The sequence below is a fragment of the Peromyscus maniculatus genome, chromosome 4, assembly GCF_049852395.1.
Source record: "Peromyscus maniculatus bairdii isolate BWxNUB_F1_BW_parent chromosome 4, HU_Pman_BW_mat_3.1, whole genome shotgun sequence".
NCBI classification, from domain to species: Eukaryota; Metazoa; Chordata; class Mammalia; order Rodentia; family Cricetidae; genus Peromyscus; species Peromyscus maniculatus.
Window position 1 is genome coordinate 37,124,199 of NC_134855.1, and position 19,993 is coordinate 37,144,191.

A 19,993-nucleotide genomic window follows, 5' to 3' on the forward strand; every position below is an offset into this window, starting at 1 on the left:
ATCAAAGTGACTTGAATAAAAGACAGAAAAGGTTGGCTGTATTGTACAGGGTTTCCTTACCCATGAATCATAGAAAGAAACTTACTGTGGAACAGATGACATGGGTTTTCCAGCAAGTGGGTATTAATTTAATTCATATTTTCTGCATATTTGAGATTTTTAAATGAACATTTATTAAGCAAAAATATTTGTACTGTCCTCCATTACCACCACAGAGCCAACCATTGCAGATGGAAAAATTGTGAAATCATGTTGCTCAGGGGCATAATGTTTAGATTGTGATGATTGTGTCTGTGTGAACTTCACCTTGTCATCTCTAAATAATTCAGTACAATAATTTGATTAAAACATTTACATCATATTGGTTATGATAAGTAGTCTGAATATAAAGTGTATAGGAAGTTGGGTGTAGATGCAACTACCCTTCATTTTATATGAAGGTCCAGATTGGACTGCTATGTGAGACTTCTCTCTCTCTCTCTCTCTCTCTCTCTCTCTCTCTCTCTCTCTCTCTCTCTCTCTCTCTCTCTCTGGACTGCTATGTGAGACTTCTCTCTCTCTCTCTCTCTTACACACACACACACACACACACACACACACACACACACACACACACACACGAGAACTACATAAGCATCTTCAGCATCCACACGTTCTTACATCTACAGATCCTGGAACCATTCCTTACGTGGTGCTGAACAGTGAAAAGCAGCCTTTCTGCTTCAGAACTGTGAATTATCATTGTTTGTGCTTGGGCCATCACCAAATAAGAATACTATAAGTTTACTTCAACAGACATGCATCTGGCTGTTTCTGAGCCACCTCAAAGCTTAAGTAGAGCTTAAGGGGTGTTTGCTTTGTTATGTTTGTAGAGAAGAGGGCTGAGGTAGCCTAGGCTGGCCAGGAATTCCCTGTGTAGCTAAGGATGACCCTACACTGGTCCTGCTTCCATCCCTAGTACACTACCATGCCTGCCTGGTCTAAAGCAATCTGTGGCATCTTCTTATTTCCTGATTTCCGATACTCCCATTTCTTTCTTCCTTTCGAGACATTTTGTTTGACCATGTGTGTATGCGCGTGGATGCAGGAGCCCACAGGAAACTGAGAAGGGTGTCAGATCCTCTGGAGCTGGACTTGCAGGTGATAGTGAGCCTCCTGTCATGGGTGCCAGAAACCAAACTGCGAGTCCTCAGCAAGAGCAGCCAGCCCTCATAATGACCAAGCCATCTCACCAGCCTCCTGATCGTCTCGTTTCTATGTTTGAGAGTATTTTTTTCCAAGAGAAATAAAATCTGTCCATGAAAAATTATGAGAGTGACTTCAAGTGCTTGGCTGTGTTTCCCCATAAGTTAATAACTTTTTACATCACCATGAATTCCTTAAGCTTTGTGTGGAGATTATCTGGTTTTGTAGCCACCTGGCCTCAAACTTGTGATCCTCCTGCCTCAGCTTGCCAAGTGCTAAGGTTATAGTTAGGCACTACCATACCCAGCTCCTTAATTTTTTCTTCAACTTTCCCCAAATGAATCCAAGGCCCGTGGACATTTCAGAGTGCCTAGCTGTTAACTTTGTATCTGGCCTATTCTTTTCCCACTTTATATTTCTTCTTGTTTTTGCTGGCTTTCCTTTTATAGTAACAAAGCATGTGTTCTTCTGTCGGGTAAAACACCTGTGTGTTCATTCCTGCACAGACTACAAATAGCTAATAAACACTCATTTTGCCATGGTTATGTATGGAAACCCCTATTCCTTCTTTTTCCCTGGAATTGTTTTAATGGTTTCACATTCTAGGATAAAATTCAGTAATTGAAAGTGTTCATTGTGAGGCATCTCTTTGGTGTTGCACAGAACTAAATCACGTTTCAAGTTTGTCTTTGTGGAAATCAACGTATCAGTGAGCAGACAAAAAGTTTGCTTTGGCCACAAACCGAGACACAGACAGGCAAGCCGTTAGCGTGAACTTCAGGGCGAGCACTTGGAAGTAAACTAGAAGGCACTTCATCAATGGTTTTCTGTCTCCCAGAGCTTTTCATGTAGCATTTTCTAGATGAGCAAAATTTCAGCTCTATCATGAATATTTAAAAGCTGATATGAATATTCATCAGCACTTAGACATAGTCAAGAAAACCAGACTAGGAATAATTTTACGAAACATGGGCTTCAACCCTTTCTCTCAAATCTGTACTTCCATTAAAAATCTAGCCTTGAACCGGGTGGTGGTGGCGCACGCCTTTAATCCCAGCACTCGGGAGGCAGAGCCAGGCAGATCTCTGTGAGTTCGAGGCCAGCCTGGGCTACCAAGTGAATTCCAGGAAAAGGCGCAAAGCTACACAGAGAAACCCTGTCTCGGGGGGAAAAAAAAAAAAATCTAGCCTTGAAAAGGTATTTATATGTACACAGTAACTTTTAGCTGAGTCAGCAAACTCATATGTATCTTTAATATTCTTAAATTATCAGCCTGCCTGTTTTCCAAGTACCAGGCAACCTTTCTGTGTTCCATGTTTCTATCACCCTGTTTGGAACTTTCACTCCAAAAGTATTTCCAAGCGATCTCCTTCCCTCTGTTCCTGGTTGTCTGCTGTAAGGATGCATCATACATACCACAAAGTACTAAATAGGAGGAATCCTTTTGGGACCAGGCCTAGGTCCTCTTTCAGAACTTGTCCTGGAACTTTGCTTCTGAGCATAGGAGGCCTCTGAGGCATTTCTGCACTTGTAGAAAGTAGATTCTTCTTGCATCTGAGGTCGATTCAGGAGTGAGAGCCTCAGGGTCCATCAGGAAGATTCGTGCTGTGTTCCTCAGTTCACAGGCCCGAGTTGGAAGGAACTGTTAGATATTGCCATCTCCTAAACCCCATAGCCACTTGGAAGACTTGGGAGAAGAGCAAGGAGAACCCAGCCTGAGGTTCCAGCGTACTGGGCTGTGAAAGACTCATTACAGTGTTGTAGATGCCAAAAATCTCCCCTGAGCGAGAGCTCCTGTTGCCATGGTGATTTACACAGTGCAGACCTCCCTCGCCTCATACAGTCTAACAGCGTGGTGTGTGGCTTAACAAAGCAGAGCCATTTTAATGACTCCAGATACTTTAATGAAGACTTTCTCTAAGCAAATGTTCTCTGTGTGTGTGTGTGTGTGTGTGTGTGTGTGTGTGTGTGTGTGTGTATGTGTGTGTGTGTGTATGTGTGTGTGTGTGTGTGTGTGTGTGTGTGTGTGTGTGTGTGTGTGTGTGTGTGATCTATTTGGAGGTGGATATTTCAGAAAACATAAAATAATCTGTGTTATATTCCATCTTTAACTAGGAACTTCGTGAGGTAAATAACATGTCAGTTTTTTGTTATTATCCTTAACCTGCTAATATTTTTCATAGATGAAACTTTATGCGAATTAATCATCTTTTTAAAAAAAATTAGAGCATTAGATGAAATTTGACAGGCAGGAAGGACCATGATTCCAGTATCTTCCATTCTTAGGCTCAGAAGGAGATTCCATTGTACCTTAAAGAATGTTCGGGCTCTATTTTTAGGTACACACCTTCTTGGAAGACGCTAACTGATGTTTGAAAATGCCCATGAAAACATGTCTGTGATATCTTTTGAGTAATATGTTGTTCAGGATGCAGTTAAAAGTAGCACTCACATGCCATTCATCATTGAAATGTTTTGATTTCCTATCCTGACCAAATAAAAATCACAGCCCTGCCAACTATGTATTCTAGGTTACAGTACTAGTCATAAGATGGTTCACCCTGCCCTTTATGCCTCTGGTTTCTCTGATTTGGAATAGTACCTTCTTCCAATCTGCATAAGCTCTTTTGTAAGGTAAGACTACATAAGTAATACATAACTGATAGCTACAGCCCTCACCATTCTCAAATCAGGAAAATTTTTGTCAATTAATTAGGAAACTGGTGTTCTGATTATCTAGTGCATTGTGACCACAAGTACATGCATTTGTGTGTGTGTGTGTGTGTGTGTGTGTGTGTGTGTGTGTGTGTGTGTGCTTTGTAAATTAATAAATGTTCAAGGAAACACAGTGAATAATAGCAAAACTATTTTGGAAGCCACTTAACATTGTTGTAATGAATCAGAAGGCATTTCAGTACCTGTTGTCTTATGGACACTTACTGATGGGCTGCGCAGAAAGAGAAAAATGCCTGAGGAGCTTGTGCATAGTATAAAGGTTGATTGATTTGTAGTTCATATTAAATAGATCTTTCTATCACGTTGTCACAACTCTACCTGGCATATTTGCTTAGAGGTAGGCTACAAAACCCCTCTTTCCTCCACACCCAGTTGCGTGGCTCTCCTGTTTAGACTCTGCGAGCGTGGCAGTGTGGTACTGTAGTACCCCGTCATCTTACTAGTACCCCTTGTTGTCTGTACACTGGCTCCCAGGGCACTGAATTGAAAAATAGAAGAAGCAGTCAGAGGATAAAACTCCAAGGGTACATGGATAATGTTGCTTTTAGAGTAATATTGTTTGACTTGCTTTTCTATTTTTAACTAATTGTGTTAGGTTTTTTTGTGTGTGTGTTTTCATTTTTAGTATGACCAGTGTAGAATCAGTATACTCCTTTGTATTTTCTCTCAATTTGTTTAGGTTTTATTTTTAATGTGTGTATGTGGATGGGCATATTTGAGTACTTGTATGTGCCAGTACATGTACAGATGTGTTTGTATGTGTGTGTTGGGGCAGGGGGTAGTGGCAGAGCATAGCTTTGGCTATCATCCTCAGGACCACCACCTCCTTTGAGGCAGTCTTTCATTAGCCTTGTGCTCACCAATTAATAACCTGGCAGGCTGGGGAGCCTCAGGGACCCTCCTGTCTCTCCCTCCCCGATGCTGCAGTTACAAGTGCATTATGCCACTCTGGCATTTCATGTGGCTTAGGGGATTAACAGGCCTTCAAGCTTGCAAAGCAAACACTTTCCCAACTATTTCCCCAGTCCACGATTAATTTCAATTTTTTTTCTTTCCTCAGTACTGGGAATTGAACCTATGACTTTGTGCATGCTGAACAATTGCTTGCCCAATGAACTACACCCCAGCCTTGTATATGTCTCATGAAGAAAGGTTCAACTGCTTGTCTCATGGTTTCTGAGATAATATTATATTCCATTGGCTAAAAAGAGTAGCCCAGGTTCAAAAATTTTAAGGTGTGGCTCTCTCTCTTTCTAGGTAATAGCTCTGTATAGTTGTATGTTTGGCTCTCTGTGTTTTCTAAGGGTACCATATACAAACTTTGAGTGTTTGGGGTTTCTGTGAAGAAACTTTTTCATCTGAGACATTGCATACCACTTGGTATTTCTAACCCAACTCCTTGATGTATTGGCATTGCAGGCTTTAACTAAACCTAGGACTGAGAATACAGCTCAGTGGGAAAGCACTTGCCTAGCATCTGTGGGGCCCTAGGTTCAGTCTTTGTAACACACACACACACACACACACACACACACACACACACACACACACACGAGTGGGGGAGGTGCTTAAAGTCTGTTTCTTTTAAAGATTGGTATGTGTTTCTGTTTTGTGTGTGTGTGTGTGTGTGTGTGTGTGTGTGTGTACACGCGCACGCACATGCATGCACCTGCGTGTGTGCGTGTGGTCTGGGACAGCGACGGTCTCTGGGGCAGCTTTGTTGCTGCTTCCCCTCGCCTGCCCAGTGTTCTCTGCCTGAGTGAATGCCCCTTGTGGGCCTGTGGTCGTTCTGGTTCCCTGTGACTCTTCTATCCCAGCATACTCTATGTGCTAATGAAGCCTTAACAGACTCCTTCAGGAACTGCTATATACCATGTGCAGAAACTCTAGAAACCCCTAGTAGAAGATTACAAATGAAGCAAGTTACTTCAATGTTAACTCCCCAGCAGTGACTCAGATGATGTTTTACCATCTACCAGAGAGGCCACATGCAGCTGAAATCTTACATTAAAATTCCAGACTTGAGAATTCAGAGCTGTCACAGATTTCTACCGCCTAGAAATGTATTGTCAAATGATGGATCAGAACCCAGGCTGTTAGAAGCCCCTGTGAGGAATGTCAGCATCTCTTCCCACAGGCCAGGAAACAACTTCAGCCTGAATCTGACATCATGTTAAAGGCTCAGAATGCACTAGGATTCCCCAGTTCTCTCTCATGAACTCCTCTAGACCAGCTCGACTAGTGTTACCTGAAATTTTTACTCTGTTTTGCATAGATCAACTTTATTGAATGCATAAATAATGGTATAGCACGGTACTCTGAATCGGTACCCAGTAAAGGAGAGCTGCTATTGCTACTCAGTTTGTTCAACAGATACTTACTGAGCCCCCACTGAGTACAAAGTGCTACCCAAGGCACTGGGGAGGCAGCAGCGCCCAGGAGACCAAAGTCTGCCTCCCTGAACCTACATACTTTAAAGAGTATTCCCTCAGTGCCACATACACGAGATCCCTAGGGAAGAAGGAAGAAATCCTAGTGAAGACATTGAAATCCTTGGAGCTGTGTTTTGAGCTCAGAATGTGACTCAGAATTAGCTAAAATGTTTGAAAGTGAAGCAGCATTTCTGAAAATGTGTGTTAACTCCGTAAAGGTTAAATCTGAAAAACGGAGATCAAATGGCGACAGCCCAAACATGGAGAGATGTATGTTTCATGTCTGAGAGGAAAGAGGGTGTCTGAGTAGTGTGCAAAATCAGCGTGAGCTATATCACCTCAGTACAGCATTAAAAAAACAGGTTAGGATGGAGACACCGATGAGTTGGTTTGGGTAATGGTGATTGTCATTTAAGGTCAAGGTAGCAAATGGTTCTATAGAAAATAAAACAAGCTATGGGAGAGAGGGTGGTTAGAAGAAACAGTTACCAGGTTAGACCTGTATAGGTTCCCCTGGGGAAAACTAAAAGGACAAAGAAGCAGGTAGGTAAGATGTTAGTGCCTCCATGACTTGTGACTCAGTACTTCAGACTTCTTTTGACTGTAAGTAATAAGAACTATAAACTAAGTCCATCTTATGTTTTGTTTTAAACAGTTCGGATCTATATCCCCACCCCACCCCACCCCTATCTTTGGCCATCATTCTTCGTTTACTTCTGAATGTATTTGGAGGAAGCTGTGAAGGGTGGGCTTTCCAAGGGGAGACAGATACATTTTTCAGATTTTGATGTAATATAATACATAAGTTAACTTGGGACTTGTAACCACAACAAACAACATTCATGAAACTGAGCAAAGAATAATAATAAACTGAGTGTGGGGAGCACATTCACTAACTGTGCTACTAAGGTGAACAGAGCCTTCTAGTAACCTATGGATTATGGGATGCTATTGACAAGTATCTGTACCTTTTAACAAGTTCTTCTGTAATGTCATTAAATTCAGCTATAAACTTCTTTTCTTACAGATGTGCCAAATACTGGTGTAAACAAACCTAGAGTTTCTGACACTGTCCATCCCAACAACTATCTCATCAGGACAGAGCAGGAACAAGGGACACTCTACTCACCAGAACAGACGTCTCTCCATGAAAGTGAGGGTCTGTTGTGTTCTATTTTAAACACTAGATTTTCTTTTCATATTTTCACTTTGAAAGTAAACCTCAGAAGTGTATAATAAGGTTATTCTCACTGTTTCATTCATGCAGGATCGTTGGGAAACTCAAGAAGTTCGACCCAAATGAATTCTTATTCTGACAGCGGGTACCAGGAAGCAGGGAGTTTCCACAACAACCAAACAGTGAGCAAGGCAGACAGTAGACAGCATCCATTCACGGGACCAACGAGTAACCACGTGGTGAGGAATTCGAGAGCTGAAGGACAAACACTGGTTCAGGTAAGTCAGACACCTAGCAATACGCTCTTAGTTATGGAACTGTTATAGGCATCACTTACAAAGGGCAAAGCTAACGTGTGTAATTGAAAGAGTGAAAAGCCACTCAAATCACTGCATACTGTTGGAGTTACAGTATTGAAGATATTTCAAGCAGAAAGCCTGAAATTATGTTTGTTTGAATTAGTTTACTTTTAACTAATCAATTTTTATAAGTTTCTAGATGCAGTAGAGTAATTCTTCTGGAAACAAGAAATTTGATCTGAGCAGTCCCGAGGGAGTGTGAGGATGGCATAGTTCTTGAGGGGATCCTGATCCTCAGCAATTCCAGCACTACAATGTGCTGTAGAAAGTCCCAGAGGACAGAAAACCATTCTCCACCTCCATGACATGGGATGTAGTCTACTCTTAGCAAAAGTGCCCACCTTCACTAAAATTGTTGACTGAAAGCGTATTTCTTTTCCTGGATCCATGTGCTTATAGAGCCATTGTGTGGAGGCACATCCACTCTGTCACCTTAGGACTCAGTCAATAGGCAGAAATACAATATTGCATGCATGTTTGTGAACCCTCCTTTGCTTCCTTGTTGCCACTTAATTCACATCATCCACCAGACTATGTAAGAATTAAGGGTCATAGTAGCCAGTGGGGCTGGCACTCTATCCAAGTACCATAGCAATCCTTTAGTTGCTGAAAAGTAGCAAAAAGATGAGAAAAGTTGGGTGGTTACTGTGTTCCTCACAATGCAGCCCAGGAAACACTGCAGGACACACCACAGGACCAGCTTCCCAGTACTACAGGAGAGTGCTATGATACAGTTGTGGGCGTTTCTGCCCATCAGTTTAGGGAAAGTTAAGGGTTTGACGTTTAAGCGTAAAGGTAGCTCTTACCCTTGTAGCCAGCTCCTCGAGGCTGTGCTCCCGGCCTGCACATTCTCCGTGCATGTACTTGGTAGCTGGTGGAGGTGTGTGGTGAGCCCCTCTGGATAGTCATCTGCGTTGGGGGCTCTCCACACCGGCTGCACTCTAGTCTTTTGTATAATTACCATAACTACAGTTTTATCCTTAGTCATGATTATGTCGTTTTCAAAAAGTAAAACTTGTATTAAGCTTGCCGGGCGGTGGTGGCGCACGCCTTTAATCCCAGCACTCGGGAGGCAGAGGCAGGCGGATCTCTGTGAGTTCGAGGCCAGCCTGGGCTACCAAGTGAGTTCCGGGAAAGGCGCAAAGCTACACAGAGAAACCCTGTCTCGAAAAACCAAAAAAAAAAAAAAAAAAAAACTTGTATTAAGCTGATTTTGTCCCTCGTGCAGAAACATTGTCTTACAAGTAGGTCTCTGTGACTTAATTTGCATGTAGTCTGGACACCATATTATCTAGCCATCTAAGTGCATTGTTGAGACTGTTAGCACCCAAGCACACATCTGACCCCTCCAACTGTACACTAACTGTAAGCCCTGTCCTATTGACTTGTTTAGTTTCCACATTCCTCCCTCCCCACATCCCCTTAGCACCACCACTGCTGTCCCCAAGTGCTGAAGTTGAAGGCCACCTGAGGTGTCTGAGCAGCCGGCTCGCTGTGACATCTGAGGCTGCAGGAAGTCTGCTTCTTTCCTCACCATCACAACTGAAAGTGGGGAGAGGTAGATGGTAGCTGCACTCCAGAAATAACTGAGCAGGGCCTGTCATGCAGAGGCCTAAGGCCTGTTCTCATCCCTCAGCCCGCCTCCTTTTCTCATGACCACACCCCTCAGCCACTTCTCCTGTCCAGTTTCTTTATTGTTGTATAACATCAAGAAGGGCGCCCGATACCATTGTGTGTAGAAGTCTACAGATGCATAGCAGACTATTCCATGATAGAAATGTTCATTTTCCATTCTGGTCTTTTCCAGCTTGCTAAGACCAAGAAAGGCAACAAAGGCTTAGAGCATTGCTTCTACTGGGACAGATTCTTGGTGTCTCACTGGCATCTCTTTAAATCCACCAGCTAAACTAAAAATAAGGGCTCATATATCAGACGAGCTCAAAAGAAAATAGAGCTAAGGATTTGGCTAGGACACCTGTCTGGCCAGGCTCTTCCTTGAACTAAATTATCAGAGGAGAGCTGGACTCAGGCACTATCCACACGTTCATGTATTAGACACTGGAAAAAACACGTCCCCCAACTTAACAGAGCCAACCCATAAAGACCAGCTGTCCATAAATACTCCTCTGCTACATTTAGGCTGAGAGATGAAATAAATATGTTTTTTGTTTTCTACAAAATGCATTGCCTTGGCCACAGTTTGACTTGCAGAGAATGATACAAGCACATGACCCCAGGGCCCTTCATGTTCACAAGTCATTTGTAGCACTTGGAGTTAAAGCATTTCATGTGTTGGAAAATGCAGAGGCAACAAATGAAAAAATGTAAAGACAAAAAAAGAGCTATTAGATGTCTTCAGATTTCTTCTACTGACTAGTTTTAGTATTCAAATTACATCTCCAAAAACAGCAGAAGCAAAAGCTAAGATCTTACGCGAAAGCTCAATTCAGAGAAGAAGCTCAGCTGCCTGAAATCGTGGGTCACATTCTGTGGGAGCTATGTGCGTTTTTATTTCTGTAATGACAATGGACACAAAACCCTGGATAAACCCCGTTCTCTTTTCTCCCCTCTCATCAGCCATCAGTAGCCAATCGGGCCATGCGAAGAGTTAGTTCAGTTCCATCTAGAGCACAGTCTCCTTCTTATGTCACCAGCACAGGCGTGTCTCCTTCAAGGGGGTCACTGAGAACTTCTCTGGGTAGTGGATTTGGCTCTCCGTCAGTGACCGACTCCCGACCTCTGAACCCCAGTGCTTACTCCTCCACCACGCTCCCTGCTCAGCGGGCCGCCTCTCCATACTCACAGAGACCCGCCTCCCCAACAGCTGTGCGCCGGGTTGGCTCTGTCACCTCCCGACAGAGCTCCAATCCTAACGGACCAGCCCCTCAATACCAGACCACCGCCAGGGTGGGGTCCCCACTGACCCTGACAGATGCCCAGACTCGAGTAGCTTCCCCATCCCAAGGCCAAGTGGGGTCATCGTCCCCCAAACGCTCGGGGATGACCGCCGTACCACAGCATCTGGGACCTTCATTGCAAAGGACTGTTCATGACATGGACCAGTTCGGACAGCAGCAGTATGACATTTATGAGAGGATGGTTCCACCACGGCCAGACAGCTTGACAGGTGAGGATGGGTGAGCATTGTACAAAGCCCAGGGTGTGAGTCCTCCCATGCTCATGGAAATGATGATCGTTAGGGGAAGAAAGGCCGGGGAGTTTGATCTGAAAAGTTATACTGGAAACTTAAGGTTAACTTATTTTTCAAGCTTTAGTTCTTTTAATAATGAAACTGTATAAAATATACACAGAACTCTTATGTGAGGCATCTAATCTTTCCCCTCAAAATATTATGGTATATAAAGTATAAATACAAAGCACATGCACACACACACACTGAATTTTTAAAAAATTTATTAGACCCCTAAGCTCTTTATATTAGTATTATATTACAATGAGGGATTGGTTTTGAACATCTAGGCTTACCTCCATGCACCCTTATCATATACTGATATATCACAATATAATGATACATTATAATATGGGATCAGAATACCTATTTGAATTTCTCATGAGGAATGCTATAGTTATGTGTACTAGAATATGAATCCCATATCCTACTGTTTTGATTTAGGCACCCTGATGGGAAATGCACAAAGCCCTTATGAATTTCTTTTAAAGCCATTTGGATTAAATTAGAAAGACACCAGGTTCCTGGCATTATATCTGTCCCCTTCAGGGGATTTTCATAAAAGATTTTCTACATTCTGTAATGACTTTGTTCTTTTTAGTAAGAGGAATTTTTCTTTGAAAAGTGTATGTTTGGGACTGGGGATGGAGGGCAGTGGTAGAGTGCTTGTCTAGTCATGTGCAAAGCCCCGGCTTTAATCCTATGCGTTGCCAGAAAGATATTTTTAAAACCAGGTATATACAGAATGGTAAAATTTAAAGCCATACAGGAAAAGTTGAAATGAAGAGCAGAAGTCTCTAGGTCTTCCCCTGTCCTCACCCAGTCACATGTACCAGTTCAGTGTGCATGTGCATGACCTAGAGAAGAGTATGTTACACAAGGAATATTCTGTCATACCTGTGTTCTGTGCCTTTTTTTCTCACAGTGTGTCTGAGAGCTCACACTCATTCTAAGAGACACACAATACTCCTTTATATATGTGGTATGGTTTGTTTAATTGCTTCCCCATTAATTTGCATTTGTCTGTTATTTTTAATTGCCAGGGACACATCCTTTCATATAAATAAGTACAGTACTACCTATAGGGTCTATTTGTCAAAGCTGAATTGCTCTATCAAAGTATGTGTATACCTTGAAAGAGACTGTCAAGTTGGCCTCCAACACTACTACATGCATTTGTGGTTTTTTGACCTGTAATTTGAGTTTGGCTCCTTATACTGTCACCTCGAATGGGCCAATCTGGTGGGTAAGACGGTATAACTGGGGCCATTACTAGGTTATGACTAAGGTTAAAAGTTTGTTTATTACAGTTCGGCCCTGAAATCAGGGCCATCTCTGCCCCTTGCCCACAAAACTGGCCAATCCCTGGTCAGAAAAAAAAAACAACTAACTAATTCTGCCCCCTAGACATCCCATATAAACTGCCCTGCCCAGTCAGTTGTGAGGTGTTCTCTCCACCCTGGTAGAGGCAGCTACTCTCCTGGCCTCCTCCTTCCCAAATAAACCTCTTTCTCAAAAGAAAAAAAAAAAAAAAAAAAAGTTTGTTTATTATCCATTTTATCATAAAAACACAGGCTCAGGCCTTCTGTAATTTTTAAAATGTATAAGAAGTTTCTATACTTGAGATAAGTTACATTGTTTCTCCATTGTATTTCTTGCTGCTTTGCTTTTGGGACTTTTTTATTAAAATCTTTAATATTTTTTGAGGATAAAATTAATGCATTTTATCTTGTGGCCTCTAGAAAATGTGAACCTTAGTAAGCTTTTTCTCATTTAACAAATTCTTATTTGATTTGAGCCCAGAGAAATTCCTTGTTGTGAAATGACCTGTTTTATCATTTCACCATCAGAAGGGTATGGTTGACATAAGTGTTTTCTGAGGACCTCTGAGAAGCATGCAGTCAAGTCATGTTGGAGGCAGTTATGAAGCCCCCCCACCCCCAGCACCCCAGCACCCCAGCAGATCAGTGGCTCCGGGGACTTGTGCTCCCTTGGGTTTGTGTGGAAGAGCCATGCAGAATTCCCAGCTAATGGAGAGTGATTGATATATGTATGTATGTAGAAAACATATGTGGAAGAACTAGGCTTCCATTGCTGAGTTTGCTGGAAATAAGCTTAGACTTCTGAGTGAAAGAAAGGATTTTCAGGAAATTTTTATTTCCTGTCTACTTGACCACTGATTCTAAATGTAAACCCTAATTTATGGATTCATTTGGTGATTGTGAATTTTTTGTTATTGTTGTTTTGTTTTGTATTGGATACAGGGTCTCTGCATAGCACTGGTTAACCTGGAACTCACCATGTAGACCAGGCTGGCCTCAAACTCACAGAGATCCACCTGTCTCTGCCTTCCAAGTACTGGAATTCAGTGCATGGACAGCCACCATGTCCAGCTGTGATTTTAATTTAATTGATATCATAATGAGTATAAAATGTATTTCCTACCACAGAAAAATATATGTGGCCCAAAACACTAATTTTGGTATAATTATGTTTGGAAATTTTTGAAAAAAAGAATCAGTGCTTGAAAAATAAATTTTGTTTATTCTAAATGCTTTAAATACGAATTTTTGAATCACATGGAATCGTCATTGTAATAAATGAACAAAAAGGTGTTTGGGGGATTGCAAATGATACTGTAGAGTATCCAGGCTTTCTATCATTGAGCCATGAAGCATGGATGTCTCCATTGTAGGATATACACATTTCCCTTTGGGCTCTTAACTTTACATCTCAATGGCTCACTCCACTTGCTTTTAGTTGTGATTTGATTAACTGAACTAATGAGGTGGGAATGATCCTTTTTACAACTAGTTACTATATTACCTTTGGCCATTTCAAAAGCAAATATATGCTGACTCACTTTTGCTTATAATCGGAAGGTAATCTTAGTTAATATTCCTAATGAAGTGACAGGTTTTACTTACTAATAATGACAAATCACAAACTTGTGACCAGCATAATATAGAATGCACTGACTTAACCTAAAAAACAAAATATGTGTGTTTGAAATCCCCTTTCTGTCATGAGCCCCATGTGTAAACATTGCAATCTGAATCAGAATATCTTAAATCATCCAATGTTAGATAGTACCTTTGCATTTTCCTTTATACTAGAAAGGTGGTGGATGAGAGTGCTGAGTTCCTGTTAGAACAAGTTTGGGTTTTATTTTGTTTTGCTTTTTAAGAAAGAAGAACATAGTGATCACTAATAGTATTTCATAGTGTTACTAGTTTGCTGGTAATATTTAGATTTTAGTGCCATTAACTTTCCAGTATTTTCCGATAAAACCCATATGTACATTAATAAATATATTTCAAACAGTTGTTACGCATCAGCCTTTACTGATGAACATAGTATATGAATAGTGTCTCAGGCTTTGGGATACAGCCATGTGAAGCACAGTAGACTCTCCCTGCTGGTGAGATGGAGCATGTCTGTGGGCAGCGGAAGCGGGGCCAGACCGCTGCTACTACAGCTGTGGCTCCCTTCATGCAGTCTACAGCAAGAGGTGTGTCAGCCTGTTTTGTTTCTGTACAAACGTAGAGGATACTCACACAAGCTGAGCTGATGATGGTGTCGCTATGTGCTACCTACCGTCTCATGGGAACACCGATGGGCGGTCTACCACTGACAAAATAGCACTTAGGCGGCGCCTGATGCTGTGATCTTTAAATGGTAATCATGGCAGAAGGGGACATTCTCTGTTTGGTCACTGTCATGAAGTAACCCATAGTTGGAGAGTGAGTTAGCAAATCAAACTTTAATAAATTTTTATTAGGAAATTAATTTCTCTCTTGCTACCAGGAAAGTTTCTTTTTAAAAACACAAGGTTTCCAGAGTCGCTTTCATACCAGGTCTTCCTCCCTATGGAACAACAGTTCTCAACCTGTGGGTCTCTTTGGGGTCACACATCAGATATTTACAATTCGTAACAGTAACAAAGTTACAGTTATGAAGTAGCAACAATAACCTTATGGTTGGATGTCACCATATTAAAGGGTCACAGCGTTAGGAAGATTGAGAACCAGGGCCATAAAACTCCAGTAGTTTTCGACTTCAGACCTAACACTTGTCCGGCTGGTTGGGACTGGAATTGGGGTAAATGGTTTCAACCTCACCGTGACTGTCGCAGTTGTGATGGGGCCGTGTTCCTCCCTCTAGGCTTACGGAGTTCCTATGCCAGCCAGCACAGTCAGCTCGGGCAAGAACTTCGCTCAGCCGTGTCTCCTGACTTGCATATCACTCCTATATACGAAGGGAGGACCTTCTACAGCCCAGTGTACCGCAGCCCAAACCACGGAACTGTGGAACTCCAAGGCTCGCAGACGGCATTGTACCGCGCAGGCTCAGGTGGGCCCCGGGCAGCTGCCCTCCTGATTTCCCTGGCCCAGCAGAGGAGGCATTTTACTGAGATTGGGTTCTCAATTAGAAGAAGATCGTGGGTGCCCATTGTGTTGTCAGATAAGCAGATGAGATGGCCAACGAATGAACAGTAAAGCAGAAGTTCAGTTAGCATGTACTTAGGGGTAATGTATTTTTACCATGGTGTAATCTAATCAATGAAGATAGTGATTGTGCTGTTAATTTAGGGAGGAATTCGGAAAGCTGTAAATATGATTCCCTCGGGTTAGACGCATATTAGGTAGAGAAAGGCAGCCATTTGCTGAAGTGCTTCTTTGTGATTTTTGTTGCCTGAACCAGGTGTTGAAATGATCCACATGAGTGACTTAATGGCTGATTTAGTCAGCCTGGAGGTGAAGCTGATTTGGCTTCGCTCTTTTTTTCCGTGTGGGGTTTGCTCTGAATACTCACATCTGTGAGAGGCTCAGACCTGGACAGAATGCAGTCGAAACCTGTATAAACAGGTTACTGGGTCTTACACCCCTGCACCACAATTCTTACCCTTTTTTCTTACCACAGCTTCTGCTAAGCCGGAAGCTATAGCCTTTGTGGTGTGCACTGCCGGAAGGTGCTTTTGAGAAGTCTCAAAGGCAGCTTCTAGTATCCCAAAGCCCCAAATCTTAGAGATTCATAATATGCCCATGGAGGTCCAGCTAGCGGTGATGATCCTCACAGGCACACCTCAGGAAGACCCCTCCCAGGTCAACTAGCAAATACAAAACTACATTGCTTCTTTACCAGAAATGGAAAGTCTGGCCTCCTGGAGAATTTTCCTTCTGGTAGCTGTTAGTGAGGAAATGGTCATTTGTTCTTAGGCTCTGTAAGGAGGAATTCCTTTAAGAGGACTGAGAAAGGGTGAACAACCTCTCTAACTGCAGAAAGACTTGGGTTCAACAATGGCACTATTAGGGGAGAAATTTCAGTGCAGCAGACAGTCGCTTTGTGTGTAATATCACGTAAGAATTTCTGGGAGTAGCCGTAGAATTAAAATCCATCTTTCTTGTGACATAGATTTTTTTTTTCCAGTATTGCCAAAAAACATAGGTATAGAAGTAAAGTAGGATGTTTAAAAACTTGATGGTTTATTTATAAATTTCAGTAAAGACCTTGTTTTTAAGCACTAAGTTAAAATTATGATATACCACCATTCATTTCTGAGACTAATTTCATGTAGTTTTAAGTTCCTAAATCTTAATATAACCAGGCCTATAAGCAGATTCATGGCGTCACTGGCTCTTTTCTAGGGACTTCTTTTAGTGCCAGCAAGCTAGGTTTATGAAATCTAAAAATAAACAGTTGCTGTAATTGCCAAATGTTTAATCATATTTAAAAGTTTAAAAAAAAAAAAAAAAAACATTGTATGTTTGAAAAGTGCACCTCTGTGGAGAACATACTAATCTTTCTCAAAATGTTGACTTTGTGGTAGGTGTTGGAAATCTACAAAGGACATCCAGCCAACGAAGCACCCTTACATACCAAAGAAATAACTATGCTCTAAACACAGCAGCTACCTATGCGGAGCCCTACAGGCCGCTACAGTACCGAGTCCAAGAATGCAATTACAACAGACTGCAGCACACAGGGCCAGCTGATGACGGTGCCACAAGATCCCCATCAATAGACAGCATTCAGAAGGACCCCAGGCAAGTACCAGAGGGACTCTGCATGACACTCCATACCACACTAACCGTTTCCACTCTTCTGTCTTTTAACCTGGCGAGTCTATGGTAGTATCAGAAACGCCTTAGTTCTATTACTCCACCTGTGTAGGTCATTGAGGCTGACTTTATGTTTTGAAGCTGGTTTGCCTTTTCCCAGACTTTAATTATAACTTAGAGAACACATAGGTCACTGGGGTTATTTGTAGCATTCATCCTACGGTACTTGACTCAGGCAGCTACCTGGGAGGACCTGACAAAAGACTGAAGGGCCATCCTCCTCCCCACTTGGACTGCCTCATTTAGAAAGTTCATCTATTAATTCTCAATTAGAAGAGATGTATACATTTCCAGGTGTATTAGTCAGTGCTGGGTGCAGCTTTTATGAATGAGGTCCTTTACAACGCATTGTGTCATCACACAATCAAGACGCATTTGAGAGATAATGATGGGCATGTGTTCTTGTTTTATTTTGTTTGGCCACTTACATGACATTTTCCATGGTAAATATGATTGAGTCTGAAAAATTGGTCTCCTTTAGTGAAAGCCACTTAAAACATTCAGAAAATATGTTTCAGGACTAAAGAATTTTCATTTCTGAAAGAATGGAATCATTACTAAGTTTTAAGTAACTTTGGCATTATTTTAAGCCGTATATTATTAGCAAGATTTCATTCACTCTTCGCCCACAGTTGTTTCACTGGGAAGTTGTTATAATTATCTTTTTGAATTTAACAACCTACCAACGTATTCTAATGACTGTGAACTAAAATTAGTGAGGTTCTGGTCACTAACTAGAGTAAGTAAAGGTGCTTTAGGTGGATGGGAAGCCATTGATTTATTGAAGCCACTTTGTAAGTGTGCTTTTATGCCTAAGATTCTTTTGGGCTTAGGCATACATTTTGTTTTTGTAGTCCTGGTTTGACATTTTGGGCTATCGTAAGGATTTTTCAAAAAGAACTATATAATTGTCAGAAATTTTCTTATATTATTCCATTTTCTAAAATCTTCAGAATGACAAAATTCTATGGTTCCCAACACATACAAAATTTCCCAAAGTTATTCTAAATTGAAGGAGATTTGATACCCTAGCTGGACCTGCAAGATAATAATAGCTACCTGTAAGAGCAGTGAGGAGTGATTGGAGTTTCCAGTTGAAGATGTACCCCTGAAGACACCAGCTTTGACCTCTAATATGAACTGATTCACTATAAACAAGAATTTCATGTATGGTAATGTACTTTTGCTGTTGATGCTATCGTCATTTCATAGTCTAATCTATACACTATTACAGCAAGCTTTGATTATGTGCAACTTCTCTGATAAGCCATTCATAAGATGAGCAGTCATCCTGTAGTAACAGGTACATTTACTGTACCTGACCCTGGAATCCAGATGATGAGAATCACAGGCTCATGACAACTGCTATTCCTCAGTTGTGAAAATAACAACTTTAACGTTTTTCTCACCTCAAACTCTACTGTTCTTACTCCATAATTAGCCTGATGAACTCTCCATGAGGCTGGAAGTTACTAACATTTACTATATTAAAGGAAATCTGTAAGGATTTTGTTTTTTAGGTTTGTTTTTGTTTTGTTTTTTTTTTATGATTTTGTTTGGTATTTTGCTCTTCTGAGGCAGGCTTTTGCCATGTAGCTCAAGCTGGCTACCTGATTTTCCTACCTCAGTCTTGTATCTTCATGCCAGGATTTCAGATACCCACTACCAGTCCCAGCTGTGACTTTAAAAGAAAGGATCTTAGCTTAGAAACAGACATTGTTATAAATGGTTTTTTCTGCGCAGACCAGTGTGAGAACATGTCTTGTGGAAGGCATGCTCCTTCAGTCAGGCCTTCAGCTTGGCAGGTGGCCCTTCCTCTACCCCTGACCTGTGTCTTATACATTTGAACCCACATAATACACAGTACTGTTATTTCTGAAAATGGTCACTTTGAAAGAAATGAAGAGAAATAAAAACAAATTTTTTAAAATATATACCTTCACCACTGAAGGTCTTCCTGTAACCCTGGGTCTCCATCTTGTCTTATTTCCATCAGCTTGAAGAATTTGTTTTGAGTTCTTTCAACCTCAGTTTATCTCTAATGTTTTTGTCTCACATTTCACGATATTTTTTGCCACATATAAACTTCAAGATTTACAAGTGTGATTTTTTTTTCTTTCAGTACTTTAAAAGGTGTTATTCATTGTCTTCAGACATCTGTTGTTTTTTGGTGAGAAATAAGAAATTATTTGTATTTTCCTCATTATGTAATGTGCTTCCTCTCAGCTTTCTTTGTTGATCTCTTCAGCTTTCAGCATTTCACTGTGATGAGCTGAAGTGTGGTCTCTGCATTTGACCTGATTGGGGTGAAATTCTTTGAATATAGATTGATGGTTTTGCCAAAATTAGAAAAAAATCAGCTTTTATGTCTTTAAATTCTTTTCTGCACTAAACTCCCTCTTCTCCTTCTGGATTCTAGTTACATGTATTAAAGTCACATTGTGTTCATGAAAGTTAGTAAGCTCCCTCCGCCACATAGCTTCTAGGGGTCTGTCTTCTAGCGTACTCTGCTTTTTACTGTAGTCTTGTATCTGTTTGACCTATACATTGATTGCCATTTTATTTTTAATTTCAAATACTTGGACAACCTTCTTTTTTTAGTCATTGCAGTCTTTTTCTGTAGTTCCCATGTCTCTGGTAAGAGTCCTCATCTACTCACTCATCCACTAGTTGTCTTTGTGGTGGTGTGGTGTGGTGTGGTGTGGTGTGGCTTTTGTGACAGGGTCTCACTGGAACATTCAGAGTCCTGTATCCACTGGGATCACAGGGCTCCACCACCATGCTCAGCTCCT

General features: G+C 41.4%; 1 protein-coding gene across 27 annotated transcripts in view; it reads left to right on the forward strand.

Moving 5' to 3' along the window:
* The window catches only part of Pkp4 (plakophilin 4), a 224,053-nt gene that overhangs the window by 164,505 nt on the left and 39,555 nt on the right, over positions 1-19,993 (forward strand). For 8 of the 27 annotated variants that reach the window (XM_076569504.1, XM_076569506.1, XM_076569515.1 and 5 more), the window contains 6 exons: positions 7,381-7,512; positions 7,621-7,808; positions 10,467-11,016; positions 15,244-15,432; positions 16,910-17,126; positions 19,324-19,371. In XM_076569504.1, the coding sequence (XP_076425619.1) occupies positions 7,381-7,512; positions 7,621-7,808; positions 10,467-11,016; positions 15,244-15,432; positions 16,910-17,126; positions 19,324-19,371 (1,324 nt within the window). Of the gene's footprint in view, positions 1-3,721; positions 3,820-7,380; positions 7,513-7,620; positions 7,809-10,466; positions 11,017-15,243; positions 15,433-16,909; positions 17,131-19,323; positions 19,372-19,993 lie in introns of those variants that run through there. The other 19 variants (XM_076569509.1, XM_076569512.1, XM_076569518.1 and 16 more) reach the window with 7 other exon arrangements.